We start from the raw sequence: 23748 nt of genomic DNA on the forward strand, positions 1-23748 counted from the left end.
GACTCTGACCCATCTGCCTACATTGCATCCTTGGATCTTCCACCTGCATCTGCTAGGTAACATGCTACAGAAGCTTCTCTGTGCTTTGTTTTCTCTTCTGGATTTCAGTGTTCATTTGGAACCTCTTCAATGCTAGTCATTGACTATCAGCTGAAAAATGAGCATGGGCGTTGACACAGGGTCCTGGTGCTTCAGCAGCTAAAAACTTCATTCAGGTTACTCATCTGTAAAACCAGCTGATGTAATTATATCCATTTCCTAGTGGGCGTTGGAAAGCCTAATTACCGCTTGTGAAATGTTTTGAAGTTCTCAGAAGAAAGCTGACATATTATGGCAAAGTATGACTCTCACAATTGCAATCCTTTTCAGTTGTCCTTGAGGCCAGCCAGTACTAATGTTGCTAGTCACGAAAGTCTGTTGTAACAAAGTAGGACTATTATACATTATGATACTAGGTTAGTGCTTAAGGTATTGCTGTGGTCATGAAAATCTCTTAACTAAAGTAGAAATGAAGATGATAGACAAAGCCCCTTGTTATGAAGTTGCACTGTTTTTAGATTCCCCCCCCAAAAAACCCAATGGAATCTTTATAGACCCCACGAGTTTGGTCTTGTGGTAGAGTGCTTGGTTAACATGCAGTAAGACCCACGTTTGATTCATTGGTATGAAATATATTGGAAAAGCTATAAGTAGTGCTTTGGGTCAAGTAGCAGGAGAGGTAGGTAAAGGACAGCGGTTAGGCCCCAAGTTCAAGCTCCAGGACTGGGAAAAGAGCATGAAATAGCAACAGCATTATTTGAACACATAGTATTTACCAAGCAGTGATAAGGCCTTTCTCATCTATTTCTCATGTAGCTACTAGAGTGTGAGTTTTGTGTTTTGAAAAAAAAATAAGTAAGGTTTGATAAAGTTGACTCAGTCAAGATTAAACCAGGGTGGGTGCCTCACGCCTGTTATCGTAGCTACTCAGGAGGCTGAGATTTGACGATCAAGATTCAACACCAGCCTGGGCAATATAAATCTGAGAGACTCTTATGTCCCGTTAACCTGTATAAAATGGGAAGTGGAGTTGTGGCATAGCAGTAGGGTGGTAGTCTTGACCTGAAGAGCTCAGGGAGAACAGCCAGGTCAATGGTAGGGTGGTAGCTTGAGCTGAAGAGCGCAAGGACAGCGTGTAGGCAGAGTTTAAGCCCCATGACCCTCAAAAAGAAAAAAAAGATTCAGTTGGCACAGGTAAGCAGGTAATGAAGAAGAGATTTGTGGTATCTACAAAGTGCAGGCAGGAGAGAAATTGTTTTTTGGTTTTTTTTTGACAGTCATGGGGCTTGAGCTCAAGGCCTGAGCACTGTCCTTGGAATTTTCTCAAGGCTAGAGCTCTACCACTTGAGCCTCAGCACCATTTCCAGCTTTTTTCTATGTATGTGGTGCCAAGGAATTGAACTCGGGTCTTTGTGCATGCTAGGCAAGCACTATACCACTAGGCCAAACTTCCAGCCCCAAAGAAGAGAAATTCTATATGTCCAGTTTGGGCATCGTCATCCACAGGCTTGCTCCCAATGGAGAGCAGAAACCCAGGAGAAGTCAGTCAGATGGAGAAGGGATTATTTTGGTTCAGTATAATGTGAGTTTCAGATTGGCAGTGAACGTGGTTGCCTGGGGTGTGGATGGGAAGTTTTCACACAAACTCTGGCTTCCCCAATAGATCTGATGCGTGAGGATTGGGACAGATCAAGAAAATGCAATATCTTACTTATCGCCATAACTTGTCTGCTGTCAGACTTAGTTGTCTCTGGAGAAAATTCCAGAAAGCAGTTTGAGGCGTGGTGACAGTTGATAGGTGCTTCAGAAGACCTTACCAAGAGATTACTCGGTGGAGTGCTCCCTCTTCACAGACCTTCACCCAGTCCGTGTCTCCATGCAGTTCTCCACTCCCTCCCAGTCTCCACCTCTCCACTGAGTACTGGCTGACAGCTGGAGCATTGGACTACGCCCGTTCCCAACGCCCCGGAGCTCCAGGGGGAGGGGCTCAGTGCGCATGCGCGGTCGCTCTACGGAGGCCCGCAAGGAGGGGCGGGGTGTGTGTGTGTGAGGCGGCTCAGGTTTCTTGGGGCGGTGGCATTTGTCGTTGGGGACGCGGCTGGCGCTGGCACCATGAACCCGCTGTAACGCGCAGGCTGTGCGGCGGCGCGGGGGGAGGGGGGAAGAGTAGGACGCCACCGTGAAGTTCTCCGCCATGAACCTGAGGGGCCTCTTCCAGGACTTCAACCCGAGGTGAGGCTATGGCGTTGGCCGCGTTTCCAGGACTACAGGGGCGGAGGACTTGGGGCACGAACTGGGAGTCTGGTTACGGGGAGGCAGGGCGGCCAAGATGCTGCAGCCCACAGACCCTTCCTTAGCCTCCTTATGGGAACCAACGGCTCTGGGGCAAACCTAAGGGCCTCTGCGCTTGGCTGCTTGAGCGCTCCTCCCGCGCCAACTGAAACCACTGAGCCACGGCCCAAGTCGCCCCACTCTGATCCCTGTCCTTCCCCTTCCCTGCCTGCCCACCCTCAATAGGTTCCCAACTTACCCCTTCTCCTTTCCAACGTTTCTACTTCAGTTTCACTTCCCATTCTTGGTACTAAGGCCATTCCCTTGATCCAGTGTCTCTGCCCGCATACCCCAGCTCTTTGCTCCGGTCCTTGAGATTTTCCTTGCATTTATGCCCATCCTTCTTTTTGCTTGCTTCTTTCTTAAATCGATGTCTGAAACATTCGGAGATCTTTAAAGTCCATGTCAGGGTATGGCAATACCTTTCTTGATGCATTTCGGGGTGAATGGGATAATTGTCTACACACATTTTCCCATATGTCTTCACTATGTTATTTGCAGGAAGTATATATTGCTGTCCTTATATCTCAACGTGGAAAACATCCAATAGACAGTGAGGAGAAAACTCTGCCTAAAGAATCAAGTCTATATCCTTGAACTTCCACAACTCTTCTAAAACTCTGTTCTTCCCTAGGCTGTGAGCTGTCTAAAATAGAAACCACCTCTTCTCTTCTCTCTTTCCACAACCTTCTATTCACCTGGTCTGGTACATAGTAGGCACTTTTCGAAATGCCTATGAAAATAAACTGAGCCAACAGACTTGATTGGAAATCAGCCCTTCATTAACCCATCTGTAATATAAAGAAAGAATTAGTCTAAGTCATCTCTTAAGGCTCATTGTGGACGATATCTGTTCCCTTTATTTCCAAATAGGATCCCATGCACGCAATAAATCATTTGTATTCTAAATCTCCTGCCACAGTACTCCACAGGCTGGGCATTCTCACCATGTGAGTAAAAGAAAAAGGAGGGGGGGCTGTAAATAGGTGATTTACAAAACAGACCAGCACTAAAATATGAGAACATATCTTGGCAGCTTGTTGACGATGAAAGGAAGTATTGGGAGAATGTACATGTTAGCGGTGCAGTCTCCTTAGGGATGGTGACTTTTTATTTTTAAATTATCTTTAACTGTTGCACAAAGGAGTTTCAATTCAACATGAAAATTTATAAGCACTTTGATCAATGTCAGATGGTGACATTTCAGGCTATGAGCCATTGTGCCTTCCAAGGTGCTCTTATTCCTCTGAGTTCATACTCTAATATTGTGTGCCAATCTCCTATCCCTGTGCAGTCATTATTGTTGGCATAGAACGTACTCTGGCAAACGAAAATTATTTAGACTACATACAGAGAACCAACTGTATTATCCTTCCCTTCTGCTTGTTGGAGTTAAACTTGATTTGCATAGAAACAGCAGTGCTTGATATGGCTTGTGTATTTTCATTTTTTGCAGAGAGGGTAATGAGAAAGACAAGTAAAAGCTGAATTTGTGTCCTTCATGACCCACTTATCTGTCTGTTTAATCTGTACAATGAGTACAATCCCTCACTAGGCTAGTGAGTCTAAATTAATGATTGAGTGCAAATGATTTACAAACAAAAAGTTCCCTAACTAGTTTGTCATATAATGGATCAAATAATCGATCAGCTAACCGAGTTGTGACGGAAACATGGCATTGTACTGTTAAACCCTTTAACCATTTTTTTCTTTAGCTTCATTTCCCCCCTCCCAGTTACTAGTATATGAGTAGTAGAGTTAAATGCTCTCTACTGAACAGATTTATAAGAATTACCAACATACTTATCTGTACTTGATTTATATCTGGTTAAATGTATCTCTACCTGAACTATTTAGTTAGTTTTTGTGTGTGTGCGACAGTCCTGGGGACTGAACTCAGGGCCTGAGCAGTCTGTCCTTGGGCTTTCCTCAAGGCTAGAGCTCCACCACTTGAGCCACAGCACCACTTCTGGCTTTTCTAGGTATGTGGTACCAAGGAATTGAACCTGAGTCTTCATGCATGCTAGGCAAGCACTCTTCCACTAGGCCAAACTCTCAGCCCTGAAGTTATTTTTAACAATGAAATTTTTCTGATTCAGACTTCCCAATGGAGAGAGAAGTATTACTCTTCAGATATTTCAAGATGTTAAATAACTAATATCTAGTGAGTTGTTTTATCTGATAGTGTTTTGTGTCTGGATACACCTTATTTTTACTAGTGTGCTTTCGCCTGCGAAGAGTCTATCAGTTAGCTAAACAGAAAACTTATGAATATAGAGGGTAATACCTTGTGTTAGGATCAGATCTTGTTGTTGCTGTCTTGTGCCTTGCCTCTAATACTGAGCCAATTCATATCACTCTTCTACCCTAGGATCTCCCCACACACCCTTCAGTTGTTGAAAATATTTCCCTTGAATTCTGAGCTAGTTGGCTCCTATTTATCCTTGAAATTTCTGCTCACTTGGTACTTATTCATGGAAGCCTTTCTGAACTACCGAAACAGGTCCACTGATCCCGGTTTGTGTACCATAGACTTCCTGTATTGCATTTATTTGTACCCTGTATTTCTCTCTTTGTTTTCTGGATTCATGCCTTCTCCGCTAAACTTAATGTGGTATAGGGACAAGGCCATGTTTCTGTTATTATTGTGATTTGTGCATTTGAGATAATAGCTGACCCAGTAAATATGTGTTAAATATATGAGTAAACAACTCTCCAGAGTCTAAAACAACAATGAATGGCTACCTTTACTTTGGAGATTGCATATGTGTCACGGAAAATAGTTACTATCATACCTAGGTAATTCCCAAGCCAGGTTGTAGCTCAAGATATTTCCTAATTTCAGGTCTTGGTGAATCAGAACCCACTGCAGTATTCTCAAGGCTGTGAAAACTGCAATAATAGAAAATGATTCACAAGTATTAACAGTTGTGCAGGGCTACCAGCTTATTCTCTACCTATTTCCATCTGGCAATAGAACTGTGTGATTATAGCTGGGTACAGCGGCTCACACCTATAATCCTAGCTACTCAACATGCTGCGATCTCAGGATCAAAGCCAGCCTGGGCACAAAAGGACCTGAGACTTATCTCCAATTAACCTCTAGAAAACAGGAAGTGGGGCTTGGCTCAAGGGGAGGGTGGTACCACTGAACTGAATAGCTGAGGGACACTGCCCAGGCCCAGTGGTAGGGTAGCAGCCTTGAGCTGAAGAACTCAGAGACACCACCCAGGCCAAGTTCAAGCTCCATGACCCACACACAAAAAAAGAACTGGTTGATTATGAACTTCTTTTCTAACTGCTTTTTAGCTACAGATGTAAAGACTCACTGACTGATAATCTGGACCCACCAAAAAGTCCTCTCTTGAATGTCCGAGGCTTCCTTAACACATAGTCAATAGATAGACTATTAGACCTGATTCCTGGGCATTCCAGGTAGATCGTGATCTACAAGCAGGTGGCTTTTAACTGGCACCCTGGACAATATCACAAGATCTTTCATTTTCTTTCTTTCTTTTTTATTGTAAAAATGATATGCAGAGGGATTACAGTTACATAAATAAGGTAATGAGTTCATTTCTTTTTGAAGAGCGTTACCCCCCCTCCCTCATTTTCTGTTGGTTCCCCCACCCAACTCCCCTCCACCTAAATTGTAAAGTTTATTTCCAACACACTGTCTATTAATTATCCTTGCTGCATTGGTTAACCCTTTGGCCTGACATTTCTGTCATTCCCTTTTCCTTCCCCAAACCAGATAAACATATACATGACAAAGGGTACAAAAACAACAAAAAGTTGTGACTACAGGCCATAAATTAAGGGGAAAGGAAAAGAAAAAGAACAAGAAATAACTAAACAATACATCCTAAAAACCTCTTGTTTCCATTCCCTGGAGTTCATTTTGATAAGCTATTGAGCTATTGTGATCCTCTGGTACGAATATCTTAGATTCATTCTAGTCATTACCAAAGAGAGAAACCATATAGCCTGTTTCTTTGGTTCTGGCTTCCTTTACTTAATATAGTTTTCCCCAAGTCTTTCCGTTTCTTTATGAATGAGTCAATGCCATTCTTTCTGAGAGAAGCATAAAATTCACTATGTATGTACACCACATTTTCTTGATCCATCTGTTCACTGAAGGGCATCTGGGTTGATCCTATATCTTAGTTATGGTAAATAGTGCTGCAGTTAACATGGTTTGTACAGGTAGGTTTAGTGTGGACTTTTATCATTTGCTTAAATGGAAAGGAGTGGAAATACTGGTTCATAGGGGAGCTTTATGCTTACTCTAGAGGGACCTCTATAACTGCTTTCCAGAGTTGTGTTGAACAACTTTACATTCCCACTGACTGTGTAGTAGCATTCCTTTTTGTCACAACCCTCCCAACGTCTGTTATTATTAGTTTTCTTGAGAATGGCCTATCTTAACTGGGGTGAGGTATAAGCTCAATGTTGGCTGGATTTTGTTTTATTTTGTTCTGTTTTTCCAGTCCTGGGACTTGAACTCAGGGCCTGAGCACTGTCCTTGGACTTTCTCAAGGCTAGTGATCACCACTTGAGCCACAATATCACTTCTGTCTTTTTGTGTGTATGTAGTACTAAGGAATCGAACCCAGGGGTTCATGCATGCTAGGCAAGCTCTCTATTGCTAAGCCACAGTCTCAGCTTTCAATGTTTTGATTCGCATTTCTTTTATGACTAAAGATGTTGAACATTTCTTCATGTATTTATTGAGCATTGTTATTTCTTCAGAGAAGTCTGTTGTTATGTATTTAGCCCAAGATCTCATATTTTCTATCACTCTCATGGAATTGTTGACTTGGTGAACAACTAAGGACCAGAACTCCTTTAACTCTTTTAGCCAGGCAGTGCTAGAAGGTTGTGAGAACATTGCTAATCATTCTGAGTGATCTTTAGTGGGCTTTTTAGGTGTACTGAGCTAGAAAAAGGCTGACAAATGCCTGTCTAGGGGGTTTGGTAATAAACCATGAGTTAGCATGGGGAACTGATGAGGGCAGTGTGTTTGAAACTTCTTTTTTTGTGTGTGCCAGCACCAAGTCTTGAACTCAGGTCCTCATATTCTTGCTCACAAGTGACATTCTACCAGTTGAATCACACCTCTAGTTCTCCTCCTCCTCTTCCTCCTCTTCCTTCTTTTTTCTAGTTCATTGGAAATAGTCTCTCAAGACTTTCTTGCCCAGAGTAGCTTCAAACCTTGGTCCTCAGATTGCAGCTTTCTGAATAGTTAGGATTGTAAGTGTGAACAAACAGTGTATGACATTTGTCAGTGTGTATATGCTGCATCTTCTGAAACCATTCTGGTGATTATATGGATTTTCTTCTTTTATTTGAAAATTTAAAAGGGAATGTGATTGCTGAATGTGATTGATTGCAAAAGGCAGCTACCTGAACTTTGTGCTTTGTAAAGTATCATTAAAGCATCTTAGAACAGCAACCAAGTTCCTACCATGTCCCAAGAGATATGTTCTAAGTACAAGAATAAAAGGAATGTAGCCCCTTTTTTGATCATTTATTCTTGGTCAGTGTGAATGTATTGTCTATACTGTTAATGAAGTACTCATTACTGAATGTTATGCCATGTTAAGTCACCTGTAGTTAGAAAATTATCTTGGTTTTATTGGTTAATAGTAATTAATAATACTTACGTCTTAATGAGAACCAAACTCATGCCTGACCCAACATATAAACTTTGTATCCATTGTCTGTACTCTGTCTGTACTCTGTCTGTCTGTGTGTGTGTGTGTGTGTGTGTGTTGGTCCTGAGAAGGCTTCAAGACCTGGGCACTGTCCTTGAGCTTTTTCACTCCTAGCCTTTGAGCCACGCTCCACTTCCAGGTTTTGGAGTAGTTAATTGGAGATAGGAGCCTCATGGGCTGATTTCAGATTGCAACCCTCAGATCTCAGCCTGTGAAGAAGGTAGGATTACAGGCGTGTGTGAGTGGTGTTCAGCATCATTGTCTCTTCTTTTTACATTACACTAAGTTATCAGCCTCATTTTAGAGAGCTTGTAACTTCCCTAAAGTCACATAGGCAGTAAGATCACAGTCAGGATTTTAATTCAGGTTAGTATTCTGAAATCTGGACTTCATCAGCCTAGTCAATGCTACCTCTCTCATTTAGTGACAGCCTTTTCTCTCCATAGCCGAGTAAATCCAGGATACTAGGGGATATTCTTTTTATGACTTGTAAGTGATTAATAAAACAGACCTTACATTTGAGGTTGTAAATCTAAATGAGGATTGTCATTCAGGGAACTTAATTAAAGAAAAATATTTTATAATATTCTAGGTTCCTCAAATATATAACATGAGTAAATATATGTATGTATATATAAATATATATGTACCCAGTCCACATATACACATATGTAGTAGGGTTATATAATGGCATAATATACTATCTTGCTGTATACATTCACACACACCTATTCCATTGCTCATATTCCTTGTTACTCATCTGAAATTCCCTTTAGAATCAGTCTAACAACTCATATAAGAAATTCTGTCTCATTACATTATAATCACATACTGTTTTGAATCAAAATAATGCCATCTGATTTGATCATGTTTCTTGTTCAATATGCTTGGCTCTGGATGACTTTCGGCAGTTTAGAAAACAGAAATCCACTCTTGGTGAAGTTTTGGCACTATTTCAAATATTCAAAATAATAGCTGGCAGGCTCTCAAGACACTTCTATGAGGAACAATCCAAAGACGGTTTAAGCAATGGCATATTGGAATTCAGTTCACTGCCTCCCAGAGGGGCTACTTAAAACAATACAAGTGTAAGACTTTGCTTTTGAAATTAGCATTCTTACTAGTTTGATAGCTGCATATATATATATATTTTTCCCCCCCTTGGCTGTTATTTGAGGGCCAGTATTTTGAGGACAAGTGTCTGAGTAAAATGTGTTGAAGAAGTAGATGTTGGATATAAACTCAAATTGAGATATGTACCAATACAAAGTCCTTGTTTTAGGGGAAAGACAGAAAATTTGGAGAAGTGTTCATTTCCCAGCACTTCAGGGGTTAACCTTACTTACACTGAAAGTAGAGATTTCTAATTGCTTTATCTGGTTCTGGTTCATATTTGTACATGCTACTAGAATTTCAAATAAAAGCTGTGAATTGCACTCTGGAGATAGATACTTTATGACTGATAATTAATCTATCCTTTGCTGTGAACTAATAGTGAGAAAAATTATTACTAAATGAAATTGTTACAACAGTGTGGCTATTTCCTATTTCTTAATACTACTAAACCTATAATAAATTGTATAACAGACAAATTATATCCTTCACCCAGTGCTTTCACATACCATTTTCCTAATGAATCAATACATGAGAAATGAAGAGAGAGACTTAAGGAAAATAATTCACTTAAATCCAGCTTGAAAAAAGGGAGATAAGGAACTTACACATGCATCTACCACTAATGTGGGCTCTTTCTAGTCTTTATGAAGAGTGATTTGGTTTAATTTGGATTTTGTGTTTCTGATATTTTATGTTGTACTTTTAAAAGGTACCTACCAGTTAGTTGCCCTTAAACTTTTTTGTCTTAATGAATTAAAGCCAGTTTAAAAATTTGCTAAAAGATTTTAAATTTGCTTACTAGGAACTTTGAGCATCTATCTGTTCTATATGGTTCCAACCTACAGTTTTTAGATCTCGGCTGTTTTGTGCTGTTCTTGAGCTTTTCGTGCTCAAGGACAGAGCTATCACTATCACAGGTTTACTGCTGCCTTTTTGGTGTTTAATTGGAGATAAGGATCTCAGGAACTTTCCTTCCTGGGATGGCTTCAAACTTTCTTACTTATATCTCAGCCAAATGAGGAGAATTAGCAGGCATGAGCCACTAATAGCCAGCTTTCAGCTGAAGTTTTTGATTTACGCAAAACATATTAGCTGGGTGCTGGTCACTCATGCCTGTAATTCTAGCTACTGAAGAGATCTGAGGATCACAGTTCAAAGCCAACTAGCTCATTGCAAGACAGTCCACGAGACTCCTATCTCCAATTAACCAAACAGGAAGTTGCATGCTGTGGCTGAAGTGACAATGCCCAGGATCAGAGTTCAAGTCCCACTGTCAACTAAAAACAACAATAACAGATATTAGACGGTTTACACCAAGGTAATCATTTTGCTATATTTCCTCTCTTCTTCTCCCGATCAAATTGAACATAAGGATTTTAGTATGAGCAGAAGATAACAATAATTTTCAGAGAGGACATGAGGTCTAGCCCTTGTTAAACTACTCAGTAATAATGTACTATCATTACTGATTCAGAGATAAGTCCATCTTAAAGATATTGCCAGTTTGCTTCTTCCCTAAGTTCATGTGTGGGAAACATAATGCAAAAATTAATATGATAGGGCCAGGAGTGTGGCATACTATTAGAGTGCTTGCCAAGCATGCAAGAAGCCCTGTGTTTGATTCCTTGGTACTACACACACAGAAAACGCCAGAAGTGGTTCTATGGCTCAAGTGGTAGAGGACTAGCCTTGAAAAAGCTCAAGGACGGTGTCCAGGTCCTGAAGTTCAAGCCCCAGGACTGGCAAATAATAATAATAATAATAATGTAATATTATTTGAAGGTAGAGCTTTTGAAAAGTAATTAGCATTAGATAGGATTATGGGAGTAGTAGGATACTCATTGTGGCGTTAATGATTTTATAATAGGAGAGATCCAAGCTCGCATACTTACCCTGTCTTGCTTTGTAATGCTCTCTTCTATATTATGATACAGCAGGAAGCCTAGTTCCATGCTTTTTTCTGTGTGTATATCATGGGGCTTGAACTCTGGACCTGGGTGCTGTCCTTGAGCTCTTCAGCTGAAGGCGACCACCATACCCCTAGGCCTGGGCATTGTCCCTGAGCTCTTCAGCTCAAAGCTACAACCCTACCCTTGAGCCACAGCCCCACTTCCTGTTTTCTAGAGGTTCATTGGAGATAAGAGTCTCAGGTCCTTTAGTACCCGGCTCTCTTTGAGCCTTGATCCTCAGATCTCAGCCTCCTGACTAGGTAGGATTACAGGCCTGAGCCACAGTGCCTTGCTTAGTTCCATTCTCTTGAAAGCACAAGAAAATTTAGAGTAGTATCTGAAATTATAAGCAATCAATTTCTCTTATTTATAAATTATATGGTCTTAGATAAGTTGTACTAAATGGAAGTTATTAGAACTGAAGATTTGATTCAGAAGTGAAGCATTGCTATACAAATATCTAAAAGTATGGAAATGCCTATGGAACTAAGTAATGTCTATAGGGTAGAACAGTTTTGAATCAGATATTAGAGAAATTCTATATTGTTGAGAATGGAATATTTCAAAGGACAATTCTGGTGAAATGGTCAGGAAAAGAGTAGGGAAAGTCTGGGATATCTTACACATTACCTGAGTGGTCGTGATAGTATGTTGATAGGCATGTACATTCTGAAGACCATTCAAAACCTGACAAGATCTCAGATGGGATTGAGGAGGCTGGAGTAAAAAGACCATTCCTTTTTTTTGCCAGTCCTGGGCTTGAGCTCAGGGCCTGAGCACTGTCCTTGGACTTTCTCAAGGCCAGAGCTCTACCACTTGAGGCTCAGCACCACTTCTGGCTTTTTTTTTCTAGGTATGTGGTACCGAGGAATTGAACCTAGGTTTTCATGCATGCTAGGCAAGCACTCTACCACTGCGCTGAACTCCTGGCCCCAAGAAGACCATTCTTATTACAAAGTTGTAGACAACTTGCCTGCATTGTATCCATGGTCTAGGAGTTAAAGAATGCAGAATTTAAGAGTAATAAATAATACTAATCGGGTGCCAGTGATTTCTTTTTTTTTGCCAGTCCTGGGGTTTGAACTCAGGGCCTGAGCACTATCCTTAGGCTTTCTCAAGGCTAGAACACTACCACTTAAGGCAGAACACCATTTCCAGCTTTTTCTATATATGTGGTACTGAGGAATTGAACCCAGCTCTCCATGCATGCTAGGCAAGCACTATTACCACTAGGCCAAACTCCCAGCCCCAGTAATTTCTTTTCTTGTCTGCCAGTCCTGGGGCTTGAACTAAAAGCCTGGGACCTGTCACTGAACTTTTACAGGCAAGGCTAGTCCTGTACCATATGAGCCATAGCTCTAACTTTAGCTTTTTAGCTAGTTAATTGGACATAAGGGTATCAGGGACTTTACAGCTCAGGCTTCCTTCCCACGGTGATCCTTACATCTCAGACTTCACACTATCTAGGATTACAGTACAGGCATGAGCTGCCAGGGGCCGGCTTAGTAGAAGTAATTTCTAAGCAACAAAGCTTTTGGTTATTAAATGAATGTTTGTAGATGTCTAAAGTGAATAGAGAGGGAAAAAAGTTAACTTAGAGACAATTTATAATTAAACATGACTGGTTAAACTCTTGAAATTCTGTGGAACAATGTGATAGACAGTGATAGAGCATTTCCTGGAGAGTAAACCAAGAATGTGGACAGATGATTGTTAGCTATGTAGACTAGTTTTACAGTGGGTGGCTCATTGAGACAATGGGAGAGAGACTCCAGTGATATTTTAGAGAGCATTAAGGCTTCCTCCCCTCAACTCAGACCCACAAGTCTAAGAGGACAGAATGGTTTTAGGTGTCAAGCCTGAAGCCTAGGGCCATCTTTAGTATCTGCTCCTCCAAATCTGGAATAGTACCCTGACAGTCCAACTAGGGATCAAGCAATACCAAATGTGATTCAAGCTACTTTGTAAGGACACAAACTGTAAATCTGGATAACATCCATCTTAGTTTTGTAAGCCGTCAGCATACAAAAGTTGAAAGGGTATGATTTGTCCACCCATGTTTTAAAGGATATATCAAATTGCATATATGCCCCAATACAACCTGCCACAGAGGCCCATCTGCCACTGAGACCCCCATTAAAGCAGTGCCGTGGAAATGCAGGGTTGGAAGTGGGGTTTTTCCCCAAACTAAACAACTTTCTTGTCTCTGTTAACATCATTCTCTGGCCTGGCACAATTTGTATTCTTTACTATTAATTCAAATAAGGACTTAGGTCTGAAATATTAGTATAATTGAGATAAAATTCATTTCCCCCAATTAAAAGATTATATGTGTGAATATGTGCGTATGCATTATGTACTTTACATTTTCTCATAGTATTAATGTGTTTTATTTGATCAATTTCTACTTTTTATTATCAGTTTCTACAGTTTTCCTTATCATCTGTTGCAGGTTTCTTTTTTTTTAATTTTGGTAGTACTGAGATTTGAATTTAAGACATTGTCCTTGCTATTACTTGAACCAAACCCCTAATCTCTTTTGCTTTTACTGTTTTTAAGATAAGATTTTTCATTTTTACCCAGGGTAAGCCTTGAGCAAGTGATTTTATCTGTGCACCTCCAGTAGCATGATTGTACCACCACACCCAGCTTGTTCACTGACATTAATTAAACACTCACGAAGACTTTTTTTGCCAGTCCTGGGCATGAGTACTGTCCTTGGACTTTGTCAAGGCTAGAGCTCTACCACTTGAGCCTCAGCACCACTTCTGGCTTTTTTCTATGTATGTGATACCCAGGAATCGAACCTGGGTCCTCATGCATGCTAGGCAAGCACTTTACCACTAGGCCAAACTCCTTGGCCACTCACTAAGATTTTGCCCCAGCAAAAACAATTCTGGGTGTTACTATATATCTGCTGCTAGCACGCTACCAATTGAACTATAGCACAATTTCTGGCTCTTGGTAGTTATTTGGAGGAAAATCACAGGCTTTCCTGCTGCTGGTGGTTTCAAACCATAATCCTCAGATCTCACTCTCCTATGTAGCTAGGATTACATATGTGAGTCGCCCAACTCCCTGAGTGACCTTTCTTTTTCTTTTTTCCTTTTTTTTTAATATTAGGATAATTACCCTTCCCAAATATACCATATCCTATTTCTTGGAATATGCATATATGTTTCATGTTGTTGCAAAAGGGAATTATAGTAGCAGATAAAGTTTTCTAATTAGCATAGCCCCATATTACCAGAGTCCTTAAATGTAGAAGGAGACTAAAGAGGTCATAGTGTTTCAGGATGAGGAGGACTGAATGCAGTGTGGACTTTGGAGATGGAAGATCGCAGTGCATAGGACTATATAATGATGCGAATCACAATGAACTCCCAAGAATTGGAAACAAAAGGGTCTTTTTATGTCCTGTGTGTAGTTATTTCTGTTTTTTCTTTGTTTTAGTTTTCTGTACCCTTTGTCTTTATAAGCTTAATTGATCTGTAGCAGGGAAAGTGAACCACAGAAACAGCATGACAAAGGATTAACTAATGCAACAATGACAAGTAGACACTATGTTGAAAATGAACTTTACAACTTCAGGGGAGGGGAGTAGGGAGTGGTAAGTACAGCAGTATGATGGAGAGGTTAACAATGTTTTCTTTTGTTTTTTTTCTTTATTATTGAATATTTTTATTGTATTTTATTTTCAGGATAATGTATAGAGGGGTTACAGTTACATTCATCGGGTAATGGGTACATTACTTCTTGGACCTTGATAATACTTCTCATGTTTTTGTCCCCATTTGCCTCCCCCACTGCCTCCCAATCATCTTGTTTTCCCCCTTCCCTTCGCTATTTCAAATAAACATATATACAATATATCAGATAACAAAGTCAGGTACAATAACTGCATGAGATTAACCATAAGGGGGAAAAAAGAGAAAAGAAATAACTTCACATAGTATATTAAGAACAACAATCACAAAGATAAACCTCTTGTATCCATATCCCAGAGTTCATTTCATTTAGTCTCATCCTGTATGGCCATATGTACATAGCTTTTGAGCTATTGTGATCCTGTGCTGGGAGAATGCTAGATGTGTACGAATTATTACAAATGAGGGAAGCCATGGAGCCTGTGCTTACTTCACTTACTATGATTAAAAAGAAATGTACTCATTACCTTACTTTTGTAACTGTAACCCCCCGTTCATCACCTTCATAATAAATAAAATTATAGTGAAAAACTGAAAGAATGTGTTAGCTTATCCAAGCTGGAAAAGGCATGCTTTTAAAGCTTTCAAAATGATGCAGCAAGCAGCCTTGCTGACACCGTCAACTTAGCTGAGTGAGAACCATAGTAAACTTCTGACCTCTCTAGTGAAGAATTTTTTTCTTTCTTATATTTTTATTGTAATTAATAGAAGGGTTACATTATATTCACCAGATAGAAGGTGCATTACTTCCAGAAGAAATTTATGCCATTGTTTTTTTTTTTTGCCAGTCCTGGGCTTGAGCTCAGGGCCTGAGCACTGTCCTTGGACTTTCTCAACGCTAGAGCTCTACCACTTGAGCCTCAGCACCATTTCCAGCTTTTTTTTTCTATGTATGTGGTATCGAGGAATCGAACCCAGATCTTCTTGCATGCTAGGCAGGCATGCTACCACTAGGCCAAACTCCCGGCCCTATGCCATTGGTTTTTATAGTAGTTTTGGATGGCAGCATACAGGAACTGAACTAAGGCCATTCAACGCATTTATGCTTTTCTAATTCTTTTAAATGAGTCATAGATTCCACTTTACATAATTATTTGTCTTCTTCCAGGTTCCTCTTGTTTCCTTTCTGTTTTTTTTTTTCATGTAGTAGACATAAAACTCATAGTTTCCCTCGAAATTATGTCAAAAACCTTGAGATCATTACTTCTGATATTTCAGATTTTTTTGTATTTCTATTTTATATTAATTCCTCTATTATCTTCTTAGGAAAACTCTATAGAAGATAAATTTGGCTGACAATCTTTATCGTCCCATTTATTTTTTTGTTATGGAACTCTTTTAGAAATAGTTTTCCTTCTGCATACCTATCATTATGCCTGTATCTGTTAATTTGTCAATTCCTCCTTCTCCCTCCTCCTCCTCTTCTTCCTCTTCCTCTTCTTTTCTTCTTCCCCTTCTTCCTCTTCTTCTTCCTCTTCTTCCCCTTGAGCACTACAGTTCAAGGCTCTATCAATTGAGCCATGACACCACTTCTGGCTTTCTGGTGATTAATTGGAGAAAAGAATCTCATGAACTTTTTTGCCCAGATTGGCTTTGAACAATGATCCTCAGATCTGAGCCTCCTGTATCTAGCTAGGATTGCAGGCGTGAGCCACCAGCACCTGCCTCATTGGTTTTCTTTTAAAAGATGTTTTTAGGGACTTTTGTTTTTGCTGATGATTTTATTTATATATATATATATATATATATATATATATATCCATAGGCTTTGCTTGATAAAGTGGTTGTGATTTTCTCAATTTTGGGACGCCTCCTGTACTTTAGGAAATGAAAACAAATTGTCTGTGGTTTTCACTATGTTTTATGAATCCATTACTTATTTTTTGGATCTCCTCTTCCACAAGTTCTTTTCTTTGAAATCTAAAGAATGAAGTCATTCTTACCTATATGGACATCTTTCAGAGTTAGCTCATTCTTTATAAAATCTTGTAAAAGCCTGTCTTTGAATTGACTCAAACTCGGGGAAACTTAGAACCCTTCCCAGTGTTCTGTAAGCTCAAATTTATTTTCATAATAATGCTACAATGTCCTTTGATGTTTTCTCTGTCATCAATTGGCAGTGCTGTTGTAAAAGTACTGGTGGGCCAAACAACAGATAACTGGGTGTGAATCAGGACAGTGCTGCCAACTGCACTAGTTATCGTGATGTTGTTCACCAAAACACATGATTCAAATTGCCTGCTTTCGAAGCAGAAAAAAAAATGTTCATCTCATTTAATTTTGACCCTTAATGATGCATCAAGTTTAATATCCCATGTGGGAAGTTTTGAGTGAAGGAAAAAAACACTTGTGTACCTCAGTTTCAAGCTGCTGTTTTCATGGAGTACTATTATTATTTCAAGGACAAGTGTTGAGGGGAGCAGGGACTGGCGCCATCCAGAATGCCTAAGAGTTCCCCCCCCCCCTGCCCCATTGCGGAAGGTCCACAATGGTACAGCCCAGCCACCTTGACCTCCCCACCCCCCATGAGGAGGGCTATCGCTTGGGTGGGGAGGGGCCCAGCTTTGTGTGGAGACCTTTCCAATTTGCACGCCAACTCCAACTAAGGTGATAGGTAAATTCGAACACTGGACCTGTGACCCTATTGGCTACCTGCGTGTGGCCGGAGCTGGCAATGGTCCCTCTGTGTATGTGACTATCCCATTGTCCACCTGTGTGACCAGGTTCGACCACATAGGTTTTGCCCTTAAAAACCCAGCGTGAGAGCAGCTCGGTGTCACAGTGTCAGCTCCCGAGTTTGCACTGTGTCCCTGGCCGGTCAGTTCACCATATACTTACCCAATAAATTCACCTTTTTATATGAGACTATCTCTGTGTGGTGGACTCTGGTAGGACGTGGAATCCCCACCTGGAGGGGTGTGGATTCCCCTCCTCTTGACTCCATAACAAACTAAGTGTGTGGTTACTTTTGTTAGGATTTTCTTTAGAAAATAGCAGAACTGATCCTGCTACTTGGAGGAAAATTATTCAGTTTTTGGACAGGATGAAGATAGTGGTCAAGTTTCATTTTCTTTCCATCTAGTATGCCTGACATCATTTGGTGAAGAGGCTATCTTTTCTCCACTGTGTATTTTTGGCTTCTTTATAAAAAAAATTGGATGGTTTTGGCTGTGTAGTTTTATTTTGGAGTCTTCAACTCTGTTATATTGGTCTTTGTATATGTTTTATGTCATTATGATGCTATTTTTTAACCTGTGTCTCTGTAGTGTAATTTGAAGTCCATTATTGTGATTCCTCTATTCTAATGTTGCTGTTTTTATTTGTGATTAAGTCTTTCATTCTTCCATATGAATTTTTACATCAATTTTTCTCTTTGTATGAAGGAATGACATTTGGTCATTGCATTCAGTCCATTTTAAGGCTATTATGAACAGGGTAGTTTTTCTGATTTCTTTCTCAGATTATTCATTGTTAGCATACAGCAAATCTACCAGTTTTTGTATGTTAATTTTATATCCTGCTAAAATTTATCTGCCATATTGCTATCGAGTCTAAAGAAATGGAGTGTAAAGCAGTATACCAGGAAGATACTTGCATAGTTATGTTTATTGCAGCAGTGCTCACAATAAAAAAATGGTAGATTTGGCTGAGTTGCCTAACAACAAATGAGTACATAAAGAAAACATGGTGTATATATACCATAGTGTATTACAAAGAAACAAAAAGATATTATGTCTTATGTAGGAGGATGGATGGAATTGGAAATTATTATATAAGAGGTATTTGCTCTCATTTGTGTAAATTAGAGCCAAAGGCATATTCATAAACATGTATAAATATATATATGCACATATATACTTTTGTGTATATATCAAAATAAATTATATACACATATGTAGGACATATTTCTAACTGTGGAACTCTGCAAGGGGATAAGGAGAAGGGAGAGAAAGGTAAAAAGATAGAGCATGAATAATTTTGAAATATAAATATGTATGAAGATGACATAACTTGTCTTAAAGTGCATGACAAATAGGGGATTGTAAGGGCAGTAGAAAAGAAAGTAATAGAGAGTAGTATTCTAATTAACATATAGCATATGTACAACTGAAAAACTGTGGTGAAAAGTCTTGGTACAATGAAGACACATTTTAAGAAAAGTATAAAAGAGAAGAATGTAAAATGATCTCTGTTTGGAGCGGCAGGAACCAGTAGGAGGGGATAAGTGAACAGAGAGGTTGAATGAGGATGAATATGGCCAAAGTAATTGATTTGTATATATTAAAATAGAAGAATGACAGCTGCTGAACTTGTTCTAGAAGGTGAGTAATAAGTGATAGTGATTGAGGAGGTGAGTTTGAATGGGGATACAAAAGCCTTCCTTGTATACTAAAAAAATGTATGCTGGAAAAGTGAAAATGGTAAATTTGAGCTTCCCTAACAAAATCAGATTTTTCTAACTTGTATTCACTTTTATTAGTTTGATAACTTCCCAGTGCTTGAAACATTTCCGGTGAAATTGGTAGTAATCATATAACAAGTATGATTCTTTTGGTATTATATAGTAAATTGTGTTATCACTTGATAGATCTTCATGACCCAAATGAACCAGTATTTTCCAGTTGACCGATATGGTATTACACAATCATGTAGGGACAAAAGATTCATTCTGAGTATAGCAGAGTACAAAAAATTCACTGATAGGGTTTCTGACTTCACATTGCATTTAACCTTTAAAAAAATCTATCTTTTGTTGAGTTATGGAATTCTATCGAGAATATCCACCATAATCTGAAAGACACATTTATTTAAATAGTTCTTTGCTTACTACTTGTGGGTCATGGGGCTTGAGGTAGGCCTGGGCGGTGTCCCTGAGCTCTTCAGCTCAAGGCTATCTCCCTACCCTTGAGCCAAGATCCAATTCCTGCTTTCTGGAAGTTAATTGGAGATAAGTCTCAGGTCCTTTTGTCCCAGGCTGACTTTGAACCTTGATCCTCAGATCTCAGCCTCCTGAATAGCTAGGATTAGAGGTGTGAGCCACCACACCCAGCTACCACTTGTCTTTATAAGGCTAGATTTTCATCACATATTTGGTTTTGGAAAATATTTTTAATAAAAATTTACTTATGAAAGCATGTAATATGTTTATTACTCATGTTACTCTTATTCTTTTTGTGTGGTTATCCTGGGACTTGAACTTAGATCATTGGGCACTACCCCTGAGCTTCTTTGATCATGGCTAGCCCTTTACCTCCTGAGTCACAGCTCTACTTCTGGTCTTTCGGTAGCTAATTAGAGCTAAGAGTTTCATGGACTTTCCTGCCTGAGTTGGCTTTGAACCATGATTCTCAAATCTCAGCCTTCTGAGTACATAGGATTATAAGCACAATCCACTGGTACCTGACTTATGTTACTTTTAAATAGTAATTTTTTATGGTCATGGGGTGTGAACTCTGAGCCTAGGCATTGTCCCTGAGCTCTTTAGGTCAAGGCTACTGCTTTACCCCTTGAACCACAGTCCCACTTCCTGTTTTCTGGTGGTAAACTGGAGATGAGAGTCTCCAATTTCATAGGGTTGCCTTGAGCCTTAGGTGAGATCATGCATGATGAATGGATTAGTGCCTGACATTCCATAAACATTCAATAAATATTAAGTGCTGATTTTATTACATATATGTGCCAAAGAATTAATAGGTGTGTTAGATTTAATGGGAATATAAATTTACCACATTGGTGTATACTTTTATGAGTTTTGAAAGATCCAAATATGTAAATACCATCCAGAGGTACAAATATAGAAGAGCAAAAGTCCCTCATTCTCCTTGGTAGTCAGATATTTTCCCCAGCACAACCATTAGTAACTTCAGTGGTATTTTATGTGTCTAACAGTTTTGTCTTTTCCAGAATGTCAAACAAATGGACTTGTATGTTGTGTTTTCATTCAATTATTTTACATAGAAGCATGCATTTGAGGTCCATTCATGTTGTGTGCAGATTGGCATATCATTGAATGACTGTATCACAGATTGTGTAATAATTCACTAACAGTTGTACTACAGTTTAATGATTCACTAGGTTATATACATTCGGATTTTTTTAGTGGTTTTCATGATTTAAGCATTTGGTTACAAGGCTTTGTGTTGTTATTTCCCTTTTTCATTGGTAAAAATCTAGTTGTGGGACTGCTGGGCAATGGAATTAGTACTTTTTTGGGGGGTCATGGGGCTTGAACTTGGGCTGGGCACTGTCCCTGACCTCTTCAGCTCAAAGCTACCGCCCTACCCCTTGGGCATGGGTGTTGTCCCAGAGCTCTTCAGCTCAAGGCTACCGCCTTACCCTTGTGCCAAGCCCCACTTTCTGTTTTCTAGAAGTTAATTGGAGATAAGAATCTCAGGTTCTTTTGTGCCCAAGCTGGCTTTGAACCTTGATCCTCAGATCTCAGCCTCCTGAGCAGCTGGGATTACAGGCATGAGCCACCATGCCTGGCTGGAATTAGTACTTTCTTTATAAGGACCTGATGGCATGGTTTTTAATGTGACTACTATTATGGTTGTCTCTTGGCTTGCACTGCTGTCAGCCATTTAATTTTTGCCCTTCCAGTGACTGTATAATTTTATCTTGTGATTTCTTTTAGTGATTGGAGTTTTTATTTTTTGGAGGGGAGTCAAACATGGAACTTAAAATCTGTGCCTGGGCGTTGTTCCGTGCTTTTCAGCTCAAGGTTCCCTTCCTACACCTTGAGCCACAGCACTACTTCCAGTTTTCTGGTGGTTAATTGTAGACAAGAGTCTCATGGACTTGAGTGCCCAGGCTGGCTTTGAGTCAAAATCCTCAGATCCTCCTAGGATTACAGGGCCCCAGAGCCCTACCTTTTATTATTCTTTCTTGTGGTTATTTAGGCCTTGGTAGATTTTCTATGATGATCTATGACTGTAATATTTGCCCATTTCTAATTTGTTTAAAATTATTAAGTTGTTAAATTTGTTCTCATAAACTGGATACAGGTACATTTTATATAGTGTTAGTATGTGTTTTTCTGATTTGTAGCTTTGCTTTTCATTTTCTTTCCTTTGCATTTTGGAGCCTAAGAGTTGTTAATTTTGAAGTACAATTTTATATCCCATGTAAGCAATGTCTGACTATGCCTAGGTTGCAAATAGTGTATGTGCTATGAACAGTTAAGGTGCATTTTTCTCATTTATCCAGTTGGTATGCAGCAAGGATTTTTCTGCAGTGACAGTACCACTCTACATCTATATCTTTCAGTAGCATCTACATAAGTATATGTATCTGTCAAAATTCACAAGAATGTGCAATGAAAAGGATGTATGTTACTGTAGTATAATACTTTCGCTGCTGAATTACCTTGATAGTGTCTTCTTTCAGGAAATTTCCTGACATTAAGTAGTTTATAATATTCTTTACTTCTAATTATTACCACTTGGAGTGATCATCCCTTCTTTCATATTTTTATGTTCTGGTACTAGAACAATTTTGCCGAAGGCTACCACTGTAGTACTTGAGCCATACTTTCACTTTGTGGTTAGTTGGACATTAAGAGTCTCATAAACTTATTTGCCTGGGCTGGCATCAAACTTTCATTCTCACATCTCAGCCTACTGAGTCGCTAGGATTATTGGTGTGAGCCAGAACTGAAAAAAAATATTCCTTTTTTTTGCCAGTCCTGGGGCTTAACTCAAGGCCTGGGCACTGTCTGTCCTTGGATACTCAAGGCTAGTGCTCTGCCATTTGAGCTACCTCGCTACTTCCAGGTTTTTCTGTATATATGGTACCGAGGAATCGAATCCAGGTCTTCATGCATGCTAGGCGAGAAATCTACCACTAGGCTATGCTCCTAGCCCCTGCTTTTTTTTTTCTTTTCTGAGTACTATCCTTGGGCTTTCTCCTCAAGGCTAGCCCTCTGTCACTTGAGCCACAGCACCACTCCTGGCTTTTCTATGTATGTGGTTCTGAGGAATCAAACCTGTTTTTGTGAATGCTAGGCAAGCACTCTACCACCAGGTCAAACTCCCGCCCCCAAAATATTGCTTTTATCCCTCTCTATTTAAGTATGATGCGTTTGTAAAAATGCATGTTCTTGAGTAATTTTCTTTTTCTCCTAGCAAATTCCTCATCTATGCCTGTCTGCTGCTCTTCTCTGTGCTGCTGGCCCTTCGTCTGGATGGCATCATTCAATGGAGTTATTGGGCTGTCTTTGCCCCAATATGGCTGTGGAAGTTAATGGTCATTGTCGGAGCCTCAGTTGGAACTGGAGTCTGGGCACGAAATCCTCAGTATCGGTAAGACTACATTTAAAATCCACTGAACTGTATCCCGAGAGAACAATATCTTGTGTTCCCTCATTCGTGAAAAATTAAGAGTTGTAAAATTAAGTGCTGTAAAGGCAAACAGATCTCTTCAATTTTTCCAAAAAATTCTTTTATCAATATGTACTTCCTTCTAAAAGCATTGTATGTTTCAGTGATTCAGAAGCCAGTCAGCTCACAAAGGACCCACAATATATCCCAAGTATAGACCTGGTCTTGACCCTCAGGGATCTTTTCCCACTTTGTTTTTTAAAACTGGAGTTTCCATGGCTTCACTATGCCAGTCCTGGCTTTTTTTTTTTAGACTGGAAGTAGAGGTAGAGACAAATTAAAAACTAGCTGCTGATATAGAAGACAATGCTTTGGAGAACAAGGCAAAGGGTACAGTGTGATGCTGCTGATCTGGGGGTTCTCTTCTCTCTCCAAGGCATAAACGATGTAAAAGCAGGGTGTGGAGCACTGCAGAATTCGTTTTTTCTATACCTTTACCAGAAGGATAAGGAATGTAGCAGTAGCCAGCAGGCAAGCAGGGATAATAGTGGTAGAACATGTGGGTGCTCAT

At 39.8% G+C, this 23748-nt stretch overlaps 1 protein-coding gene across 1 annotated transcript in view; it reads left to right on the forward strand.

Annotated features, from left to right (window-relative positions):
- The first annotated feature begins 2100 nt into the window (after positions 1 to 2100).
- Positions 2101 to 23748, forward strand: part of Tmem185a (transmembrane protein 185A) — a 36285-nt gene continuing 14637 nt past the window's right edge. The window contains exons 1-2 of the mRNA XM_090326118.1: positions 2101 to 2271; positions 22983 to 23159. Coding sequence (XP_090182244.1) covers positions 2234 to 2271; positions 22983 to 23159 — 215 coding nt within the window. The 5' untranslated portion in view covers positions 2101 to 2233. The remainder of the gene's footprint in view (positions 2272 to 22982; positions 23160 to 23748) is intronic.

This window comes from Megascapheus bottae, chromosome X (genome assembly GCF_031878675.1).
Source record: "Megascapheus bottae isolate mThoBot1 chromosome X, mThoBot2.hap1, whole genome shotgun sequence".
Lineage (NCBI taxonomy): Eukaryota > Metazoa > Chordata > Mammalia > Rodentia > Geomyidae > Megascapheus > Megascapheus bottae.